This window comes from Rhipicephalus sanguineus, chromosome 11, assembly GCF_013339695.2.
Source record: "Rhipicephalus sanguineus isolate Rsan-2018 chromosome 11, BIME_Rsan_1.4, whole genome shotgun sequence".
NCBI lineage: Eukaryota > Metazoa > Arthropoda > Arachnida > Ixodida > Ixodidae > Rhipicephalus > Rhipicephalus sanguineus.
In genome coordinates, this window is record NC_051186.1 from 55,989,814 (window position 1) to 56,011,181 (window position 21,368).

The following is a 21,368-nucleotide window of genomic DNA, read 5'->3' on the forward strand; positions in this document are numbered from 1 at the left end:
ACACTGAAGGGCAGTCGTGCCGAAGTTTTGTGGGCGGAGTTTACATTTTTTCTTCAGTTGTAACCGAGTATAATACGAGAGAAATTGCTTATCTCTTGAGTGTTCCTTCGAAACGTCTTCACATCTCCAGGTGCAAGCGGTGAACAACAAGTTTGTAACTACATCTGAAGGAAAAATTCGTAGAGCAGAACAAGACAAGGACGGACAGGTACACGAGACTAGCGCCAGTCACGTGTACCTGTATGTCCTCGCGTCGTCTTGTGCTACGAACGTTTTCTTCACAAATCACAAACCAACTAACCCAACAAAACATTTTGTAACTACATATTCCAGGTTTATTCAAGTACGGGCGTTCCTTTCATGGCCACGGTGGCTTCTCGCCCGGCGCATACTCCCGGCCGTAGAGCTTGCTCTTGCCCCGAAACCTGGTCAAGCTTAAGTTGTCCTCGCGATCGACGTACCATCCAACGACAGATGATGACAGCCAAGATGGGGACGGCGATGAAGTTCTTCGATCTACGCAGCAACGTTGCCACCAGCGTCATCCTGAAATGGAAACATTTTATCGGCTACCGACCTAAATACGCTCACTGAAGACTCCTGAAACTCTTTTTCACAAATACACTTGCTGAAAGTGGCAGGAGCTCTTTGCGCAGGTATGTTCACTGAAAAGTTGGACAACGCTTGAGCTTCACCTCAAAAGTAGAACGCGATGTTGTACTGGGGCCCGTCCTCGTTTGCATCGCCTTCGGAATCACTAGCCTGGCTTCTTCACTTCTTGGTGGACACCTAAACCTCACCACAAGGAAACGAATGTCTGCGCGTGTAACAATGGCCGCTTCAAAGTATCCTAGAATGCTTATACTGCAACTACAGTTGCGAAGTGCCCACTTCTTCACAATATTTTTTTCGTGTGTGAATGGGCGTCCTTAATTAAGGTGTCTTGCCTTAAGGACTACACGTCTTTAAAGGGACACTAAAGAGAAACAATGAATCGGTTTAGATCGATAAATTGTGCTCCGAGAACTCTAATGGCGTTAATTTCGCCATCATAGGTTTATTAATAGAGGAGAAAATCAAGTTCAAAGTTTCATTTTTAAATTTAGCGCCGAAATCTTACCGCATGATGTCACGGATTTCAAAGTGTATTCATCATTTTGCCACCATTGGCTCAACAAAATTACCCCAAACTTGGTATGCTAAGTCTATGGCCCCCTCAGAAGACAATGTACTTCATTTTTACCGATTAGGAACTACGCAGGATCTAGTAGGCGCTGTCAAAACATGTGACGTCACGGCGAATGGTGCGGAAACTTCAAGGTGGCTTCGCTACCCACATTTTGTTTTTGTGTGTTTTCTCGCAGCAAGCATGGTGTTTTTGGGAAGGAGTACTTACTAATATGAGAAAAATCGTTTTGCTCTTTAGTGTCCCTTTAAGGCAACACATGCAATTGCACAGCTGCTCACTTTGTTGATGCTTTTGCTGCTGCTGACTAAATATAGGGCAGCACGGAGAATGCCCTCTCCACGCTGGCACATCGAGGCCCACTTGCGTTAATATAAACAGCTCCGGTTGCCACTCTCTTCATTTTTCGCAAAATTTCAACATGTCTTTAATTTGGAATCCCTGCTTGAGATACACACTAATACTGTCACCTGAGATATGCATTAATGCTCACGTTGCATGACCTCAGTCGTCATGGAGTGCCAACTTTTCCCTTGAACCGAAAAACAGAAAAGAAATCTTTCAGTGTCACTTCGGAACAAAATAATAGACAACGTTTCGGTTACGTTTTAGTCCCGGTCAAAAATATCGTTTGTTTTCTGTTTTTCGTTCCAACACACTGCTTGTGCCTAAAGCTTTTGTCCACATTTACAGCACTGCTGCCCACCAGAGATCACTCAAAGCCAAGTATATTAGGTTACAAGCTAAGAATAAATGCAAGCTCCACCCACAGCCATCACTGCCCCACCCAGAAAGAATTTGCAGAAATGCACGATCCAATTGCAACTGCTTAATTACGTGAAGTCATGCATCTCTGCGTATTTGAGGTAGGTGACTTTCCCATACAGGCACAAGTTCGTGTCGCTTGTTTTCGGTCAAAAACTTGAACTTCCTGGCAAATTTCAGCAAAGACTCCGACTTCACTTCTCAGCCAAACATAACATTTTAACAAGGGACAACGAACTGTTAATTAACAATACTTTTGGGTACAACGTAAACCACCAAGTACCACTCTCTAGCACAGGCGAATGACAGGTGCACTGCAGTGCTTGAGGTGGAGCTTGTACTTATTGGGCTGTAACAGACTACAGACTATATTTCGACCTTAACTGTTCCCCATGTTCATCCGTGGTGTTGTCTGACTGCATGCTTTTGTATTTTACACGAGGCACCCCATCCTTGGGCAAAATCACTGGCTCACACTATCTGAACTAAGTAATGTAGTAATGTGTATGTTCCACAGATAATGACCCGAGTGGTGCGTACACTACTGTACAGTGTGTGTTATGATGGCATCATGTAGACAACACCAGACTGATAGCGACATAAATGACGTGAATTTGTGCACAAGAATGTGCAACACGAACACAACGTGGACATCTACTCGTAGCCTAGAGTCTGGGCCAGTATTATGTTTTCTTGTTGCTTTTCGTAAAGGCAACATTTTGCAAACATACACTCACGCAAAAAATTCGATAAATCTGCCATCTGCTTATTTGTATCAGCGTTGGCTAAAATGCTGAAACTCTTGCGTTTACAACCTAAACCACGTAACGTTCGTTCGTAGCCAGTGTACTACAATGCGAATTATATTTTTTTAGAGGCCAATAACAATAGTCTAAACCGTAACGCCGTAAATTACGGGCGGCAGTGCACAAAGGTACCAGTAAAGAACGTGCACACGCCACCAAACAGTGCACAACCGATGCACGAAAGCTGCGCCAAACATACAACGAATGTCTACAAGCACGTCCCAAGCTGACGCGTAGTCAATACACTTAACAGCTGTTTAGCGAGACATTGTACATAGTCTAAACTTGCACTCACGTGTGAAACATTAGAGCCAAATTTTGCGATATCTGGCACGCTGCGCGCGTATTTACGTGGTAAATGCGACTCTGCCCTCCGGTTCAACCTGCACGGCCACCGAAGGTAAAACCCACCTGAATTGTAACCGCTGCCGACTGAGAGATAGCCTTGCTTTTTTTCCACCGTTGAGTGCGCGAGTAATCGACGTAAATGAGGTAGCCGCTGATTGTCGGGAACAGAACGGTAGCGGCGTAGCGCCGACAAACTTTCAGCACGGGCCTGACTTTATCCAGCAGGGTAGCGGCAGCAGTGTCTGCCATGCACCGAGACGCTGAGCTGCTCCTAAAAGCCGCTCCTGAAGGGTATAAAGAATAAAATGTAATTAGGAACAAGATCTCGTCGGTGCGTTTGAGAACACGCAACAAGATATAACACCACACTCACCTAAGCGCAATGTGATTTGACTGACCTTCGCTCGGGCCAACAAGGGCTTGTCTGTTCCTGTCTTTTGAATCGGCTTGACTCGACTGTATATACCAATAAAACAAGCCTCTGGCTAGTTTTTGATATGGCGGCCGTGACGTATTGACGGTATTGTCCAAGTATTGTCTGCTTCATTTTTTTATAGATCGCAAGTACGCGTCAGAATGACGTAATTAATCTCAATACTGATGAGTATTATAGAACTATTATGTTGAACTCAGAACGCGTGGAGTTATTGGTTGAGTGGTGCTCAATACTCTCGCGCGGCGCCACCGAAACCGCAACTCGGAAATGTGGTGGTGATGTTTACGTAAGGATCTGCGACGAGCCAAGCAAGCTCGCCTCGCCCATCGTGCCCCGTGAATATTGTCACGCGAAATTGACTCGTTCGCTACACTAGTACGTGCCTCGATTACATCGAAGTTGGACGAGCGACAAACTTGCGTGTGTGCGCGCTTACGGCCACGCCTTTTTAATTACAGTCGACCACGTGAGCCCGCCGCCTACTCAAAGCCAGCGTGCCATTTTCGGCCGGTTAAAAATGATCATCGGACATTGCGAAAATGGGCACTTGTGCTGCTGTGAGCCGAGCTAGCCCTGTACGCATAGCCGCCTACGACTCTTAGTGAGGTGCGGCTGTGCCCCCCGTGAAGGATGGAACGGATATTCCACGAGAAGGTGAGAGCCCGAATTTCGCGGCGGTGAACAGTGCTGTTAACCAACCGCGGTCGTGGTTTCTAGTTTCGCCTTCCGAAACTTCGATGTTTAAACGCGTTTCCGGCGTTCGCTTTGCTGCTAAGTCATGTTGCTGCCCTGGATCTCAGGAGAAAGTTGTTCGTAATGAATTAATGATCGAACTAGAAATTACAGTTCAAACTGTTTAAGCAGAAACCAGGAGGAAAAAACGCGGGGAGACGCCGATGTCTGTGCGTTTCTTGCACGTTGTTCTCGCGTGGCGTTTGTGTTGTTGGGGTTTCTGTTGTCAACACCTGTTCGTTCACTACACAAAAAAAAAGAGAGAAAAGAAAGGCTAGCAGCAAGCTTTCTTTAATGTTCTTTAAACTGTCTGTTGTGAGTGCCCTCGAAAATTACCTCATGCTTTGTAAATTTGGCGTTCGTTTGGCAAAGTGCTCCGCATCAGGACGCACAACGCGAAAATTCGAGTTTCCTGCCTGCAATATTCAAAGACGTACAAATGCTTGCAGAAGCTACGCAAGGACTTCACTACTGTTGTACAGTTTATCTCACGCTTGTGTGTGTGTTTGTGTGTGTTTACGCGCACCGCTACTGCACTTTACATCCTTCCAGCTATTCCGTCACTACCATGCAGATAGGTTGGATGACTAGAGTAATCGATTTGTTCAGTGACATTAGCGTTGACATAGCGGTATCCGTAGCTTAAGTGTTCCAATATTTGGCTCTGTATCAGGCACGTAGCCAGGATTTTTTTTCGGGGGGGGCCCAAGGCCAAATTGTTCTAAAGAAAGTCTTTCCATGGCAAAAATAAAACAAAAGTTGCCCGGGAATGTAGAAGGCCGGACAAATTTCGGGGGGGGGCCCGGGCCCCCCCCTTGCCTACGTGCCTGCTCTGTATGGTTACCAACTGTCTGTAACGTTTGGTTGGTTGTTGGATGAAACTCTCACGCGTTGACTTGCTTTTGTCTTTTTTTTTTCTTTTCCCTCTCACGCAGCAAGAAGGCTCGCTGTGTGCCCAGCACTGCCTCAACGGACTGCTTCAGGGCGAATACTTCACCGCTGTCGACTTGGCAACGATTGCCCAGCAAATTGACGAGCAGGAACGCGAGACAATGGCCGAAGGCGGCCTGAACAGCGACGACTACCAGCGTTTTGTGCATGTGAGTGAGTTACACGTCAATCAAATCGCATACTGTTTCACTTTGAAGCAAAACATTAGGGCTTTGCGCACAAGGATGGCAAGCTCCCACCCCCCTTGCACTGTGTTTCCATCATAAGGGCCTCAATGGGATGGAGGGAAGAGGTGGTGGGGGGGACTATGGCTGTATGAATGTTCAAAAGTTTTGCATATTATGTTGAGAAGTGTGCTATTCAACTTCGTCTTTGAATAGAATAGCAGCTATTTGCATATTCGGCATCTCCTGTATAGTTTCGAATATCTCCAAATCTCAACTGGCACACAAATAAACTCAGAAGTGGTGTGAGAGTATGATAAATTTCAATGGTTCCTTCACACGCAGCATGAGAAGTTCACTCTTCAATACGCAAAGTACACTCTGCTATATTTGCTGACATTCTCCATTCTGAAGTTTCATTTTCTCTGAATGCAGCAACCATCGGGGAACCTGGACGACAGTGGCTACTTCTCTGTGCAAGTGATTGCCAGCGCACTCAAAGTGTGGGGCCTCGAACTTGTGCCTTACAGCAGCACTGACGCGGTGGCGCAGGCAGCTCAAGCAGATCCTACGTAAGCTTTATTAAACCTATCAGGGCAGCATCTTCGGTGCATGTCCTTTTCTCACGCGTTTTAAGAATACCCACTTCACTGTTTGTTTTCTATTCTTGTTAATAGGTGCACTATTTCTGGTTCTCCATGATGGAGAAGGAACTGTGCCTGAAGGCCGCGAGATAGCTTGTCGACATTCGTTGGTGGCTTTGTCGATGCTTTATTTCTGTTTTCTGTAAACTGCAGCTTTCAGTGCAACCAAAACATGCACAAGAAGAAAGGTTTTGAGGACAGACACACGGTTAGACATCTCTTTAGATATTTGCCACATTTTGAAGGCATCTGCAAGGGCTGTACATAAGTCTCAATTGGTATAAGTGAACTACATTCTGGTCTGGGGAAGCCAGGAACTATTCGGCAGGTTTTGGAAAAATTCTTTCACCCAATGTGGCCAGAATACAGAAAAGACTGAAATTTGTGGCATCATATTCACACCTAGGTGCTGCGGTTTTGCCACAAAATTCAGGAATTAAACCTTGGCCTGAATTTTTCTTTTGATAATGAACGTATGATTTCAATGTTAATGATGGTAGAGTTCTCAAATAATTTATAAGTGTAGACTGATCTGGCATTTTAAATTAGTGTCCCTTTTCAAAAACTACCATCTTGTTTAAAGGGGTACTGACACGAATATTTTCAGTTGTTGTTTTTTTGCGTCAAATGAAAGGTCAAGCCCTCAAGAGCGTAGAAAAGGCAGTGCTAAGCGCGAGCGCGCCCTGGAAAAGTCATTACAGTATGTTTTTAAAAGCTAGTTTCGGTTCCTACTGTACCCTGACGTCACAACACAGTATGAGCTTCTCGTCACGTGCTCGCACAATATAAAGTGACGTTTCCACGGCCGCTCCGCACCGTCACTGTAGCACCGTGGCTCCGTTGGTGACGCACAAGCGGCCATTTTGGAAGTTTTGATGACGCACAAGCGGCCATCTTGGAAGTTTTGGTACCCAACGTCATTACAACTAGCTAGACTGCTGCGTGAAGTCACCAGAATTTGTACTGTAGCCTGACGTCAGGCTAGTGTCGATGTCAGTAGGTGCGCCATGGAAAAAATGACTTTAATATCAAATTAAAATATCTTATCAGCATTTGCTGAGCTTCACACTTGCTCAGAGCCGTCTCTGCATAAAGGATATTTGTATGGCAGAGTAAACTCGCCTTCGAAAAAAGGTGTCAGTACCCCTTTAAAAACAAACACTGCATGATAGCAGGCTGGCTGTTGCAGTCTAGCATTGCTCGGGTGCAGGGGTGGAAGTGCTGCGCCATTTGCGCTACGTTGCGCCAATCCGCTTCTGCTGCGCCATCCTGCTCCAAAACGCATTATTGCGCCGAAACTGCTCCCAAGCCGTCTTTGGTTTACGGCCTCCGCGATGGGCTCCGGTGAGCTGCCGGAACCGATCACCGAGGCTACGTTTGGTGCCTTCATTGCCGCTGTCATCCGTGTCATGGCGCGCCTAAGCGAGCTTATATCATCATCACATCACTTGGCGAGCTCTCGTGACCTTGTCGAAGGCACAAAAAACCTAGCGAGCCACAAGAAAGTGAGTTGTGCGGCCATATTTTTATTGTGGCGCCGGCGGCAACGGAGTTTTCTGGCGCGCTGTGCTCACAAGGCGGTTGCTGTCATCGTGGCCTGGGATTGCGAACATGAATAAAATTCAGTGCGTTGACGCTTCATAATGTCGAAAAGGTTCTATTTACTGTGAATGTTTAATTTGATGTGAAGCCATGAAGATAGTGCGAGCAGCCGCCGCGGACGTAAACGCGTCACCATTATTTAGAAACCTTGCGTTAAGGAAACCGCTGTATAGCTGAGTGTGTAATATGAATTTTGTGTCATAAGTCTGCATGAGAACGAAAAATTTGTTTTATCCGTTTGCGGTCAATCAAGCCACTACCAACTGCGAAATCACTCACAGGGCTTCGGTTTATGTAAGTCGGTTGGACCATTTCCGAAACTTTTTTTTTTTTAGCGAGAGTGTGCCTCTCCATGTGCAGAATTTGTTGCATTGCACACAAGCCCTTAGACGTTATAAATGCAGATGTAAACGCGCTCGTGCAGCAACGAGCTTAGTCTCGCTAGTGCGATCGGTCGCATTGTTCGATTTTGGCTCGTCAGAACCTGCGCTTGGCTCGTGGTCGAGTACGCTGTAGCTATAGTACCATCCGCAGCACGTGACACGCCGCTCACTGCCGTTGCTGTGTGTAGTTTGGTACATGAGGTGGTGAGTGAAGAAATATACGAAACAGAACAAGATAGACACCTGGAACGTTTATTACTGAAAAGACGAATGTGAGGTAGTACGAAAACAGAACCACAGGATACAAATTGTGCGCTTGCGACATCTAGGAAATCTTGGAAGGGAACTTGAAGGGAAAAGGTGGAAGCGCTTGGCGCAATTTTTGACGCAATTTACGCGCGTTTTTTGACGAACGCCTTCGCGAAATCGCGCTGTTGCGTCCCGAATGGCACGATTTCATGCGCGACTGACGCGTGGTCGGAGGGTCGCGCGCGTCATTTTCACGAACGCTATCTCAAAATTGCGCCGCCGCGTCTTCCTACCTGAAGTAGAAAAGACAACGCCTCACGCGGCACATCGCCCGCTCGTCCGACAAGCTGAGTTTAAGGTGCACACGCGTGTTTGTTTGGTTTCTTCCAATGCCTCCAGACGGCGCTGACCTTCGCGCATTTCGAAGGAACTTTTTGCAGCTGGCATAGGCTTTTGACGAGAATGTAGCAACACGACAAATGCGGCGCAGAAACGCCGCTGCCGAAAAACGTTCATTACCATGAACGTTTTTCATTTGTCAGTCTGGTCAAGTGTAGCTATTGAAAACATCGCTTATCTCGTTTTCCTGAGTCATTGCTCTATCACAGCTGTGATGTTTTAATGATAACACGTACGCGTGTGTATGTATATATATCATTTGTTTAAGCGTGGTTGGTGCATCAGTATTGAATGTTTTCTAAAATCGTTAGAATTTCTTGTGTTTACCAGAAATAAAAAGAATTAAACAACAATGATGTTTTACCTTACAATTCTGCTCCAAAACTAACTTGCATTGCTCCAAAACACACATTTTGGTGCTCCAAAGCTGCTCCAAAACAGCATTATTCCTGCTCCCTGAGCTGCTCCAAAACACTCAAGCCCGCTTCCACCCCTGCTCGGGTGTTGTCGTGTATTGCTCTTTATACAACTCCTTGCTCAATAGAGTTTCATAATGGTAGACTAGAGGGAAGTCTGGCGCTAGTGTCTATGAGAGCTGCATTGCATGATGCTTCAGCCAGCATTGAAATGATGGGCAGTACATGGATTTGCCTAAGCTTCATTCCTTTGGCACTGTGTGGCCTGCAGCCGCTTTTTTGCAAGACAAAGTTCAGCCAAAATTCAGCAGTCCCGCTTCACCACCTTGACCCTTTCAGGCTGGCAAATTCAAACTGGCTCACGAGGTTCGCAACGAGCCATTCTTTCATCCTAAACAACGTAACAATAAACGAAGCCACAAGTGCATTCGAAGCCGCAAGTAGGAAGACTAGGCAAATCAATGTACTACTACCCATCGTTCCCAGAGTGGCTGAACAATGGTAGCACCACAGTTCCCTTTAGTAAATGGTGTAGGAAACCCTGTGCTTTGCTCCTCTTGCAGGCAGTCTACGGCCTACATATGCAATTACAAGGACCACTGGTTCACCATCCGCAAGCTGGGCGGCCGATGGTTCAACCTCAACTCGCTGCTGTCGGGGCCTCAGCCCATCTCCAGGACCTATCTTGCACTCTTCCTCGCTCAGCTGCAACAGGAAGGTAATGCAAATACGCTGCTAGCACAAGCACACTTCCAAGCATCTTTACTTCCTCCCCGGGGTGTGTTGTAGAGAAGTCTGTGTAAACACCGTGCTCGAAATCAAAGTTTTTCAAGCTCTTGCAAGCATATGAATATGCTTAACAGACACAGACTTAAAGAAGGAGAATAGTACACACACATAGCACAAGTTTTCAACATGTTTATTCCAAAATGTTCATCATCAAATCCTATATTCATGCCTCTTTAGTGCATTCACATGTTCACAGTGCTCAACGAACCAGCCATGTTTTAAGTTCTTTAACGTGTGTTGAGTGGTTGCAGCAAACATTATACACTTGGAAAAGAAAGAAACACAAGGACACTGCTTCTTTCTTTTTGTGCGTCTGCAACCGCTCAACATGCAAGACAACCAACTAGCTAAGATGCGAGCCATTCTGTTGTTACATATGCTCAGATTGTCAGGCATAGTCTTTTATACTAATTGTAAATGTACTCATTTTCGCTGTTATCTACGAGGCAGTAGAGCTGTTTATCTTCCGATATTACTGATGGCTCATCACTAACTCTTTGCACTACCTGAAAATTACAGTATTGACCACATTATGATGTCTTATTCACTTACAGATATTACATGTAACTGTTAGCCTTTATCAGAATGCTTTTTAGATACCACTATAATGTAGGCCTCTATTTTAATTATTCCTATTTATACATATCTTGCTTTAATGTCGCTGCTGATTGCTTGTCATTCATAATGAATGCTTCTACAATTAAATTAGGAGTACAACGAATAATTTTGTGAAGGTCTGAGCTATATTGCAACATTTAAAGCAAAATGACCCTTATAAAGAAGTACTCTGAATGTCCGAAGCACTGTGTTGTAAAGGCATTTGACTGCAGTACCTTCTAAGCAATATATGCGTAATTCCTTATTATGCTTCATAGTGGCTAGCATTATGACAGGCACAGATGAAAGGCAAAGAAAATGGACACATCAGTGTCGTGTTGCATCAGTTTTCTTTGCCTTTCGTCTGCGTCTGTTGCGCTGTTAGCCACTATGAAGCTATACCAACTCGCCCAGTGTTCCATCTTACTGAATCCTCATTGTCATCGTCCGCCTGACTGCACCCACTGCAGGGCCGATGCCTCTCCCATGTTCCGCCAGTCAACCCGGCTTGCTGTGGCCACATTATAGCCGCGAACTTCTTGATCTCATCTGCCCACCTAACTTTCTGTCTCCCCCTTGTGCGTTTGCCTTTTCTTGGAATCCAGTCGGTGACTCTTAATGACCAGCGGTTGTCTTGCCTACGTGATACATGCCGTGCCCATTTCTTCTTCGCTTTGGCTAAAACGCCCTTAACACCTGTTTGTTCCCTGACTCACTCTGCTCTCTTCTTGTCCCTTAAGGTTACACTTATCATCTTCATTTCCACCAGGAATGGAATCCTCATTATGCATAGATACTGTTCTCAACAATGACATCTATATCGATTTCTGCGTCTCTGTCCTAGGTTACTCCATCTTCGTGGTGGTGGGCGAACTGCCACAGTGCCAAGCGGACGACTTTCACGAGGAAGACAGCGACCCCGACCTCCAAGAGGCGTTGCAGCAGAGTCTGCAGGAGAGCCAGCAGGCCAAGACGCCCACTGAGGCGTCCACGTTGTCCGACGACGAAATGCTCGAGGCCGCCCTAAGACTTTCCATGGAAAGCTGACCATACCGGTGCATCGAAACCACAAACTATGCAATGTTCCGCGTTACATACATCCCGTTGATTTTATTTGTAACACATGTTGACACTGCGCTCGCAAGGTCAAACCGTGCGACTGCGTGCAGCGAACTGAGAAGGTGCTGCAGGAGCACACTACACCAGTGAAAGTTGTTCTTCATTGTGCGTGTACTGCAATACGTTAGTCTCGAGCCCAAATAAATCTATGCAGGATCACCATTCTGTTGAAAGCTTCTAAGCGAAGCCATTAACGTGCTTTTCTTTATTTTTGAATGAAAGGGGGGTGTGGTGGCACATCCCGTATTTTCTCGCATATAGCTTTGCACCCCTTACTTTGACTCTACAACAAGAAAAAAAAAAAACATGCATGTAACCTTCACCTTACTCTTTAAGCACATTTTTCTGTTTTTTGGTGCAGCTTATATGCAAGGAAATACGTTGAGTGTTCTTACTGTGTGTAACTACCAGCTCGGAGAATACGCATGCGCTGCGCAATACCCGTCACACGGGCACTCCAATGTCTCTTGAGCAAGAAGACCTCTTCCAAAAAAGCTTTTGCCTGCAGACACACGACAGAGAGCAATCTTCGCTTTAAATGGTCTTTTCTGGAGACGGAGTTCGTCGATCTCATACACGGCCGTAAAGGAGTAGCCTCGAAACTACTGGGTGCCAGCAATTATGAATTGATGAAAAAAAGAGGGAATGTTTATTTTTTATGTCACTTAGGCTTATCATAAAAACAAAGTTCATATCTTGTAGAAGGAGTAATAAACCCTTGCAAGTTTATTTTCTTGTGTACTCTTGTAGGCAGGTCGACCGGGTCGGGTGCATCCCGTGGGGACGCTTATGGTGCATCCAGACGACGGGCCAAACTGCTCTTTTGGCCCGCGGCCTCGCCGTCACGTGACCCTCCACTTCCGGTTGGGGGAGTCCGTAGCTGGGCCGCGGATCGGGAGGGCTAACAATGCCGAAAACATTTTCACAGACCGTCCGTCCCCATCCTCGCCTGCGGGCCGCGTGCTCGGAGGGGTGGGGTGTCAACAAAACAGGTTTTTTTCCTCTTTTTTCGGTAGCCAAGTGCGCCGGCGGCTCTTCGAACTTGCGGTTTCTCTTTCGAGACGCGCGCGCTGCATCGTCTGCGGTTGGAACAGGACTCGGCCCGGGCTTTATTCCTCCCGTTTCGGACTGCACGTGTGTATCGCGCAAGCGGACGGGCCACTCGCGTTCCTACTGTCACGTGACTCAGCCGCCCGCGGGTCGGTCCGTCGTCTGGATACACCATTAGCGTGTTGCACGTGCGGATGCAAGAACACACAGCATTGTAACTTCTATGGCCAACAATGGTGACCAAAGAGCCCTGAGCACACAAAAAGCAAAGGCTATTATGGTTGGAGAGGGACACTTGGACTTCATATATTGAGATACATAATTTTATTTTGACTGGTTCTGTTTTGAAAGCTAGTGCCATGCTTTCGGTAGCGCGCTTGGAATTGAATTCTGAACAAAATACGAGAAAAAAGGGATTGTCGGTGCCGCGTGTTTGTGAGGCAAAGCCTCTTCATTGAAAAGTCTCTCAACTTTGTAAAATAGTTTTTGCTCGCTTGTGTGACATGGGCATGAACAAGACCCTCGGTCATTCATAGCGAGGGTCTCGTTCTGACAGACAATGCCTTCAGGTAGTATGCGAAGAATTATTGTTGGTCAGCTGCCTGCTGGTAAAAAGATCACCTGCTTTGTGACACCAGCAGGCAGAAAGAGTGTTTCACAATCGCCGTCATGGCTACTAGCAGTGCTGACTAACACTCCTAGGTTTAAATGTGCGTACATTTACTATGTAGCTCAGTGGCAAAGTATTGGACGCATTATTTGAAGGTCACAGGTTTGGTCCCTGCCGACGGCAAGTTATCTTTTCGTCCCCTTTCCTTCCTTCACATTTGCATCATAGTTACTACAAATATCATCTATACTTTATTGTCTGTTAGTTCTAATTGATGCTGTGTCTAGCAAAGAAATACGAGCCCTTAAAATTCCCCTTCTTTCGTTCATGGGTATAAAATGAGGTTTGTACTGACTGCAACTGAGGCACAGTCCACGCTGTGCAACAGAATGCAGTAGTAAACCAGAGATGGTCTGGTGAACCTCGCCACATCCACATTGGCACCCACAAATGTTGTGGGTGCTTGCACAGCCATAAAACTTTAGTGACAGCTCTTTACTCGCTGTAAGCCGCATATATGTAGAAAAACATCTGACAAAGCAAATGCCCAATTACCGCATTTTATTTTGTACAGACTCCACTCCTAATCGAAGTGTGTTACCATTACAGGTCCCCACTCTCGTATTTTCTTTTTGCTTCCACAATTTACGTCTTTCGAGATGCACTACACACGCAATTTTTCGAGCCGCCAAAAATAAAATTCCAAGGCGGCAGCGGCTTTTTCACACATCTATATACATCGTAGCCCGCACTGCATCTGGCGCCGCTGGGCTTGACGATTAGGAACACTCGTAGCATCCGCCAAAAATCGCGCCAGTCTTTCACATTTCAAACTGGTACAACGCCGCGGCGACGTCGTTAGCGTAGGGTGGCGGAGACGGCGACCCTTCGATGGGCCAGAGGGCGCGACGTCAGACGAAGTAGTGCGGCTTCTTGACGTTGATGCCGTACTCCTGCAGCGCAGGCGTCAGGTCTTCCATGGTGAGCGTGTAGCGTTTGTCCTTGGTCGCCTTCTTGCTCTGTCCGGCGCCGCGCATCTTGCAGTGCTGTAGGGCGTCGTTGGTGATGTCCGAGAGGAACTTCTGAGCCGCCAGGGAAACAAGTCTGACGACTCGAGGGTCGCTGGCTTCGAGTCCGGCAGTGTTCAGGTAGTGCGCCGTCACGGCGTCCGGCAGAGTAGGACTGTAGTCTTCAAGCTGAAGCAGCAGCTCCGACAACGACTGACCCGAAGGTCCTGACCTGCTCTCGGTCGTTCCTACTCCGCTGGCGGGGCTAGAGGCGCCGCTTTCGTGTTTGACGGTAGCCGTCAAGCTGGTTTGCTGCGAATTTTCCGCCATGGCGCCTGCGTGCTGCTCTTATAATGCCCTCGCGAAAAACGCTCGAACGGAGAGCGCTTACGCAAACACGAACCTCTCGATACTGTAGTTCAGTTCACTGTGGTAGATGTTTCACAGTAATGAAGATATTTTCTCACCGCTGTCTAAAATAGGCCACGACAACGAACACGAGATGCAACCCACACAACAGCAATTGTTGCTCTCTTGATGGCTTGCGCAATGACCCCGACTCGACTCGAGAACAATCCATTGAGCTGCCAATGCGCTAGCCACGGCTAGCCGCTAGCCAAGCACATTGTTTTGCAGATGGGCCGCATTGTCATTCAATTGTTGAAGTTATGTTCGCTCTTACTTTAAAAACAGGCCAATGTCAACCCGCACAAACTCTGTACGACAGCACCGCAAGCTCCCCGTGACTCCGCATCGAATTTTGCATCTCTTGTACCCATGTGATCACTGTCAATGGTCGCCCAAGTTTGTGCCCGCAACAGGTTCCTGACAGTAGCCGTCTGCTTCATCGTCGCGTGGCTCGTGGTGCAGTTGAGTGAGTTCTTTCGTTAATTATCGACGCGATCGAACAAATCGGGATCTAACACCTCGTTTCCTTCTGTTTCTCAGTAACCACGCAGCAATGTCTCAACCAAAGCCAAACGTACGCGGTCTCGGAAAGCTGGAAGCACTCCTGCCTACGGAAAATCGTAAAAACCCGTCTCCCTTTGCGTGCTTGCTGCTTGCGTGTGCGTGTGTTCTGTGACTGATCTGACACACGGCTATTTCTTTTTTTACCGGGCAGGTCGACAGCTTAGTGTCGTCAGCCGTTCATTCAGACTGCATAGCGGCGGTCGAGAAGCTCGCAGATGGTCAGCGGCAGCGGGTAATTTATGCAGTAACGCCTACGTACGCACGTCCGGTACAAGAAGCCGAGCTGACGCGGCTTTGTCATACATTTCGTCTGGTAAGTCGGCGAATACTGTTTGATCCGCCCATCGATCATCATTCCAGAGAAACGAAATGTAGACAGTTTAACCAGAACAAATATCCGGCTTGCTACCATATACGAGGGATAAGGGCATAGGCGTGTGCAATGGGGGGGGGGGGGGGGGGGGGGCGCCCCCCTAGTCACCTAAGAGGGGAGGGGGCGCAATATCTGCCCCATACATTGACCCCCCTAGTCACCTAAGCGGGGAGGGGGCGCAAAATCTGCCTCGTACATTGACTTAGTAGGAGGGGGGGAGGGCGCTGCGATGAACCTTCGCCCCCCCCCCCCCTGATGGGGAACCCTGCGCACGCCTATGGATAGGGGAACGTCGTAGAAATGTAAGAAGCAATGAGATAGGAACAAAAGAGCAGAACACGTGTGCAGAATCACTGTTCACAGCACAGGACGACACTTGTCAGTGACACAGCTATTAGGAGAGATGTATGGGAAATGCGGGGAGATTATCCAGGCTGAGCCCGATCGGCTACCCTGCGTTGTGGAAAGGGCAACGATGAGTAGGAGAGGGAGAGTTCGCCCTTTGCACAGCGGCTCAGAACCACAGTAACACATTTGTAGTCTTCTGCTGCCAAGTTTAGCATTGTTGTGCTCATTGTAGCTAGTGCATTCTGCAGAGAACTCATCATACACTCTTAGAAGCTTCGAAACCTGAAAACATGTGCACTAAACCATGAGACATCTATACTTTAAATTAAATGCCATCTCTCTGCACAATGAAACTTTAAAAATCATCAGCAAACTCCTATTGAACTGGTGCTAGTTAATTTTGCTTTGCTGTGAGAGACGTTGCCTAGTGCCTCATATACAGAAATACGTACAGCTTGAAACTGAATGGCAGCGGTAGACGTACTCGCAAGTTTTTGCGCTGTGACCAGCGGTATGCTTGAAGGCCATGCACTGAAGTCAAGCAGTATAAAAACCAAATTTATATAGACTGAAACGGCATATCAAATGGAGTCGATCTCCGCTTCTGTTTCTAATCGCTGCATTTCCCACAGGTGCCGTACTTGCACTGGATCGTCGTCGAAGATTCGACTGTTCGAACAGCTGTGGTGTCGGACCTTTTAGCTCGTTGCGGTGTGGCCTACACGCATCTGTACGCTGCTACGCCAGCTGATCGCAAGCTGAAGCCCGACGATCCCAGCTGGCTTCTTCCAAAGGGTGTCCTCCAAAGAAACGAAGGCCTGCGTTGGCTACGGAACAATGCACAGCAGCTGCATCCCAGCGGCATAGTCTACTTTGCTGACGACGACAACACCTACGATCTACGTCTGTTTGACGAGGTACACGTGCCAAAATTTCTAGTGGATCACTTTTGCAGATTATTCGAGCTCTGGGGTTCATAGTCACGTACAGTCTTAGAAGTCAGTAGCGTTTCCTCCTCAACGGCGGAGGAAGAGGAACAAACTTTATTTAAAGTAAAGAGAGGCTTTGGGGGCCGGTGTTGGTGGCCCCTGATGGTCGGTGTCTTTAGTCCAGGACACTGCAAGACTCATACGCCACTCTTGCCCTTTGGACTAGGGCTCGTTGTGCTTCTGAGCGAGAGCAGTTGCGGAGAGAAGTCTCGAATGCCTCTCGTGTAGGGAAGGTGGAAGAGAGGGGTTTTGAGTGCATGCCCACACCATGTGAAAGACGTCTGAGGTCTCCCCACAGTGCGGGCAGCTCCCGCCTGAGTTAGGGTCCCAGAAACGAATTTATTGCGGGGCAGAGCAGGGTATTGGTCTGCATTCTGCGGAGAGTTTGCTCATCCGCTCCACTCGGACCCTTAGCAGGATCCGTGTGCAGATGCACGCAAGCCTGCACCAATGGACGCACACTCGAGACTGACGTCATGAGCCGGATGGCTGGCGACCCCGTCTTCAGTGAACATCGCCGACTGCACGAGCAGGACTATTTATTTAGTCGCAGAGGCAATCGGCTGCCATTCTACGGTCATCTGGGTGGGGGCCTCTCCGAACTTCTTAAGTTGTACTCATCTATATCTGGTGACATGTGCAGGAAGCATGCAATAGTTTTCCATTACTTGCAGTGTAACGCTGTTAAATACGATCAAGTCATTGTGAACTTCGGGTGGCACTGTGAATATAGAAACAGCAGTGAGGACAACTTCGTGGTCACTGACACACTTCCTTGTGTCCTGGTCGGTATAGTCTCATGCACAGGCAACTTCGTTTTTTGTTACACTGTATGTGGAGTAATATATATGTTATGCACATGTGAAAGACTGCCATTGTAAACGGACTATGTAATGCATGTTTTTGCAGATGCGAAAGACCGTCAAAGTGTCTGTGTGGCCTGTGGGCTTGGTTGGAGGCTTGTTGGTCGAGCAGCCCATAGTTAAGGATGGCCGTGTTGTTGGCTGGAATGCTCTCTGGAAGCCGTACAGGTGAGAACTGCCACGCATCTCTTCATAAAGAAAACACCCATATGTTACATAACTGCATGGCCCAACATTTCTTCTTGGTTATGAGCCCTCAGTTTAGACAAGACTGTGAGAACGGCATCATTGACCAAGTATACAAGTAGCAGTTTTTTGTTCTCCGGGGAAACAAATTGGAACAGTACCAGCTGTAATACTGAACCTAAATGTAAGTTCACAGTTGTTCCTGCATTTTGCCACCATCGGAATGCAGCTACCACGGGCATGAACTAAACCCACGCTCTCTTGCTTAGCAACACCACAGCCACAAAGCTACCATGACTGGTCAGGAAATTTAGAAAGTTTAAGCGTAATAAATACCACAAGAACATATGAAGCAGAAAGCACAAAGATTGTACAAATCCATGAGTACCCATTGCTCCCATGGTACCTGAATGATCACAACACTAAAGTCACAGTATCTCAGTGCCTTCTGTAAGAAACCATGTTCTTGTATGCGCTACATTCTGAAAGTATGAGACAAGTCTGACATTCTGCACTTAACATGCAGGCGCTATCCTCTGGACATGGCGGGTTTCGCTGTAGCCCTGCGACTTCTCCTTGACAACCCCAGTGCCCAGTTCCGGCTTCGGCTACCCCGTGGCCAGCAGGAGTCTTACCTGCTGAAGCAGCTCGTGTCAGGACCAGAGGAGTTGGAGCCTCGAGCTGGGAACTGCACTCAGGTTCTCGTGTGGCACACTCGCACCGAGAAGCCTAAGCTAGATCAGGAACGACGCCTCAGCAAGACAGGACACGCTAAACAACCAAAGCAGGCCGCTGCAAAGCAACGGCCGCAGGAATGACCGTGCGAGTGTGCCTTGTGGATGGATGGATGAAAAAACTTTATAAAGGTCCTTCGGAACCGCCTCCACGTTCGAACAGAAACACCAAGTCTCTCTGCTGCGTCACGGGCCCGTTGGACTGCCCACAGCTGTTCCTTGAGTCCAGGGCTACCAATGCAGCAGCCTCCCATTTGAACGGCGTGATGCCTTCACCACCGCGTAACGTGGGGCACCGTTAGAGCATATGTTCTAAGCATGCTGTATCCGTGCATAATGAACACGCATTATTAGTTGGATGTATCTTCGGATAAATCCTGTGCAATAGTGTTGGGGTTAGGGTACGCCCCGACCTGAAGTAGTGCGAGTGTCAGAACCTGTGCTCTGCTTAACTTTCTGCGTGGCGGAGTGTACCATCTCTGCCCCAGGTAAATGTGTTTCGTGCCATGTGGAGCGACCAAAGTTTTTGTGTGTGAAAGCAATGGAATGTGCGGGATACCCTATTGACGAGCCTCTGTGCTTGACTGGGCGCTTGGACTATCGTCACACTCGATCACTTCTGGCAACACATACTTCAGCAGTTGATACTAGTCCAACTGAACTTTACTTTAGCGTCACAGTTTCTCTTGTAATGAGAACGCTGGCATCACTGTTGGGGGAAAAGGTGTGCATACTCATTCATTTTTGTGGGACTGCAAGCGCTAGCAGTATCTGGCCTTCGTGGTCATTGCTAGCAGCATTCAACATGTACGGAAATTGTGAATGTATTGTGCCAAGCATGCTTGTTGCATAGTAGAGTAAGAAATCCAGGCAGTGGCATAGGTGTTAGCAGGGTTCTGCTTTAGGGGGGCGAAGTCTCACCGCAGCCTCCTGTTGGTCGACTCCGAAAGAAAACGAGCTTCACGAAGGATGCAGTAGTGAAAATGAAGTGACGACGTGCTTCTTGCAATGGCCTGCCTCTGGTCCCCGGCTTTCTGGGCGTAAACGTGGGAAGTAAACAGTTGTTGGAATGCAACATCAGTAGTAGTTCTCAGCAGCCGTTATCGACAAAAACCTGCATAGCCATAACACTGCATATTGAACAATGACTGGACAGGTTAAACTGAGTAAGGGTATGGGACAGGCTTGGCATCCCCCATCCCCATCCCCATGCACAAGCCTATGGGCAATAGTGTTATATGAAACTGTCACATGCTTGAAAATTGTAACGTCATGCCTGGTGTTGCTCTAGTGCTTTCTGGTATGACACTTAAAACAAGAGTGCATAGATGCACGACTATGGCATTCACATGTAGCTGCACAAGGTTTTGAACAGTGGAGAGGAGGATCAACTTAAGCATGCCAGCAATGCGTTCCTTCATTAATAAACAAACATTTTGGGCAAGCAAAGATGCTCCTTGCACTCGTTATTACTGCTCAGCACTTGTGCAGCAGACTCGGTAAACAGAAATCTCTTTAAATTAAATTGTTGCTTAACTGGAACAACTACCTCTAACAGGATTGGCTTTGTACTTGAATTCTGCGTCTCTGTTCATCTCTCAGTAAATGACACTCTTGTACAGAACTTATTTTCCCAGTCCCTTCAGGTTCCGTTTAATGAGAGTCTCCTGCATGTTGGCAATTAAATATAGAAAAAGCACTTATTGCAACCATTGATTGTCATGTACTGAATAGCTTTATATTTGCACGAGAATGTCACGATTACTTCGGGCGACAGTGCAATGATTTCGACGACACTTAATGCCACACATTCGTGAGACGGTCTCTGTCACTTCATTCGACCTACATTGGGGTGTGAAGACAGCACAGACACAGTGGCACCGTGTCTACTGTCAAAGCATCCAGTCTCCCACAGTCAAACTGTCTCTGCAGGAAAGCTGGCTGAAATTAAAGTCTGCATTTATATCTGCAAAGGGCTGCATACAGGGGCTGTCCGTAAAATAATGAGGCTGGTGCTAGTAAAAAGAATTTATCGATCCAATCAGTACATATTATTTAAATTCTTCAAAATAGTTTCCTTGGGCGTCAATACACTGATTACAACACTATTCGTAATCAGCAAAGGCTCCCTGATAGTGGGCTGCCATAACCTCTCCCAGAGACTCCGTGACAGCCAGTTGGATGGCGGGAACAGCGTCGAAACGGTGACCTCTCCAGAGCTTTGGGAACAGGAAGAAGTCTGCCGGGCTTACATCAAAGCTGATGCAGTCCTCGTGCAGCCCTGACGTGAGCGTAGCAGACTTCTTCCTGTTCCCAAATCTCGAGAGAAGCCGGAAAGGTCACCGTTTCGACGCTGTTCCCGCCATCCAACGGGCTGTCACAGAGTCTCTGAGAGAAGTCACGGCAGCCGACTTTTAGAGGGCCTTTGCTGCATGGGCATCGCGTTGTAATTGGTATATCGATGTCCAAGAAAACTATTTTAAAAAGTTTAATTAATGCGTCCCAATCTGATCAATAAATTCCTTTTACCAGCCCCAGTCTTATTACATTAGGTACAGACCCTGCACATGCGGGCACTGGTCATCAAAACTGCCAGCTTCCTTGAGCTGAACACGATTTATTTCAAGTGGCTGTTTGGTTATGTGCATCT

General features: G+C 47.4%; 3 protein-coding genes across 3 annotated transcripts; 2 read left to right on the forward strand and 1 right to left on the reverse strand.

The window, feature by feature from the left end:
• The first annotated feature begins 3,818 nt into the window (after window positions 1-3,818).
• LOC119374843 (ataxin-3) lies at window positions 3,819-11,748 on the forward strand. Its single transcript, XM_037645047.2, has 5 exons — window positions 3,819-4,195; window positions 5,209-5,373; window positions 5,824-5,960; window positions 9,645-9,799; window positions 11,312-11,748. Exons 1-5 carry the CDS (start codon window positions 4,172-4,174, stop codon window positions 11,512-11,514), a joined length of 684 nt encoding a protein of 227 aa, XP_037500975.1. The 5' UTR covers window positions 3,819-4,171; the 3' UTR covers window positions 11,515-11,748.
• A 2,044-nt stretch (window positions 11,749-13,792) lies between these two features.
• On the reverse strand, window positions 13,793-14,793 carry LOC119374844 (transcription initiation factor TFIID subunit 10). The gene has a single exon (XM_037645049.2). It carries the CDS (start codon window positions 14,581-14,583, stop codon window positions 14,158-14,160), a length of 426 nt encoding a protein of 141 aa, XP_037500977.1. The 5' UTR covers window positions 14,584-14,793; the 3' UTR covers window positions 13,793-14,157.
• A 51-nt stretch (window positions 14,794-14,844) lies between these two features.
• On the forward strand, window positions 14,845-20,182 carry LOC119374842 (galactosylgalactosylxylosylprotein 3-beta-glucuronosyltransferase 3). Its single transcript, XM_037645045.2, has 6 exons — window positions 14,845-15,127; window positions 15,202-15,281; window positions 15,377-15,538; window positions 16,579-16,863; window positions 17,845-17,966; window positions 18,511-20,182. Exons 1-6 carry the CDS (start codon window positions 15,046-15,048, stop codon window positions 18,800-18,802), a joined length of 1,023 nt encoding a protein of 340 aa, XP_037500973.1. The 5' UTR covers window positions 14,845-15,045; the 3' UTR covers window positions 18,803-20,182.
• The last annotated feature ends 1,186 nt before the right edge of the window (window positions 20,183-21,368 follow it).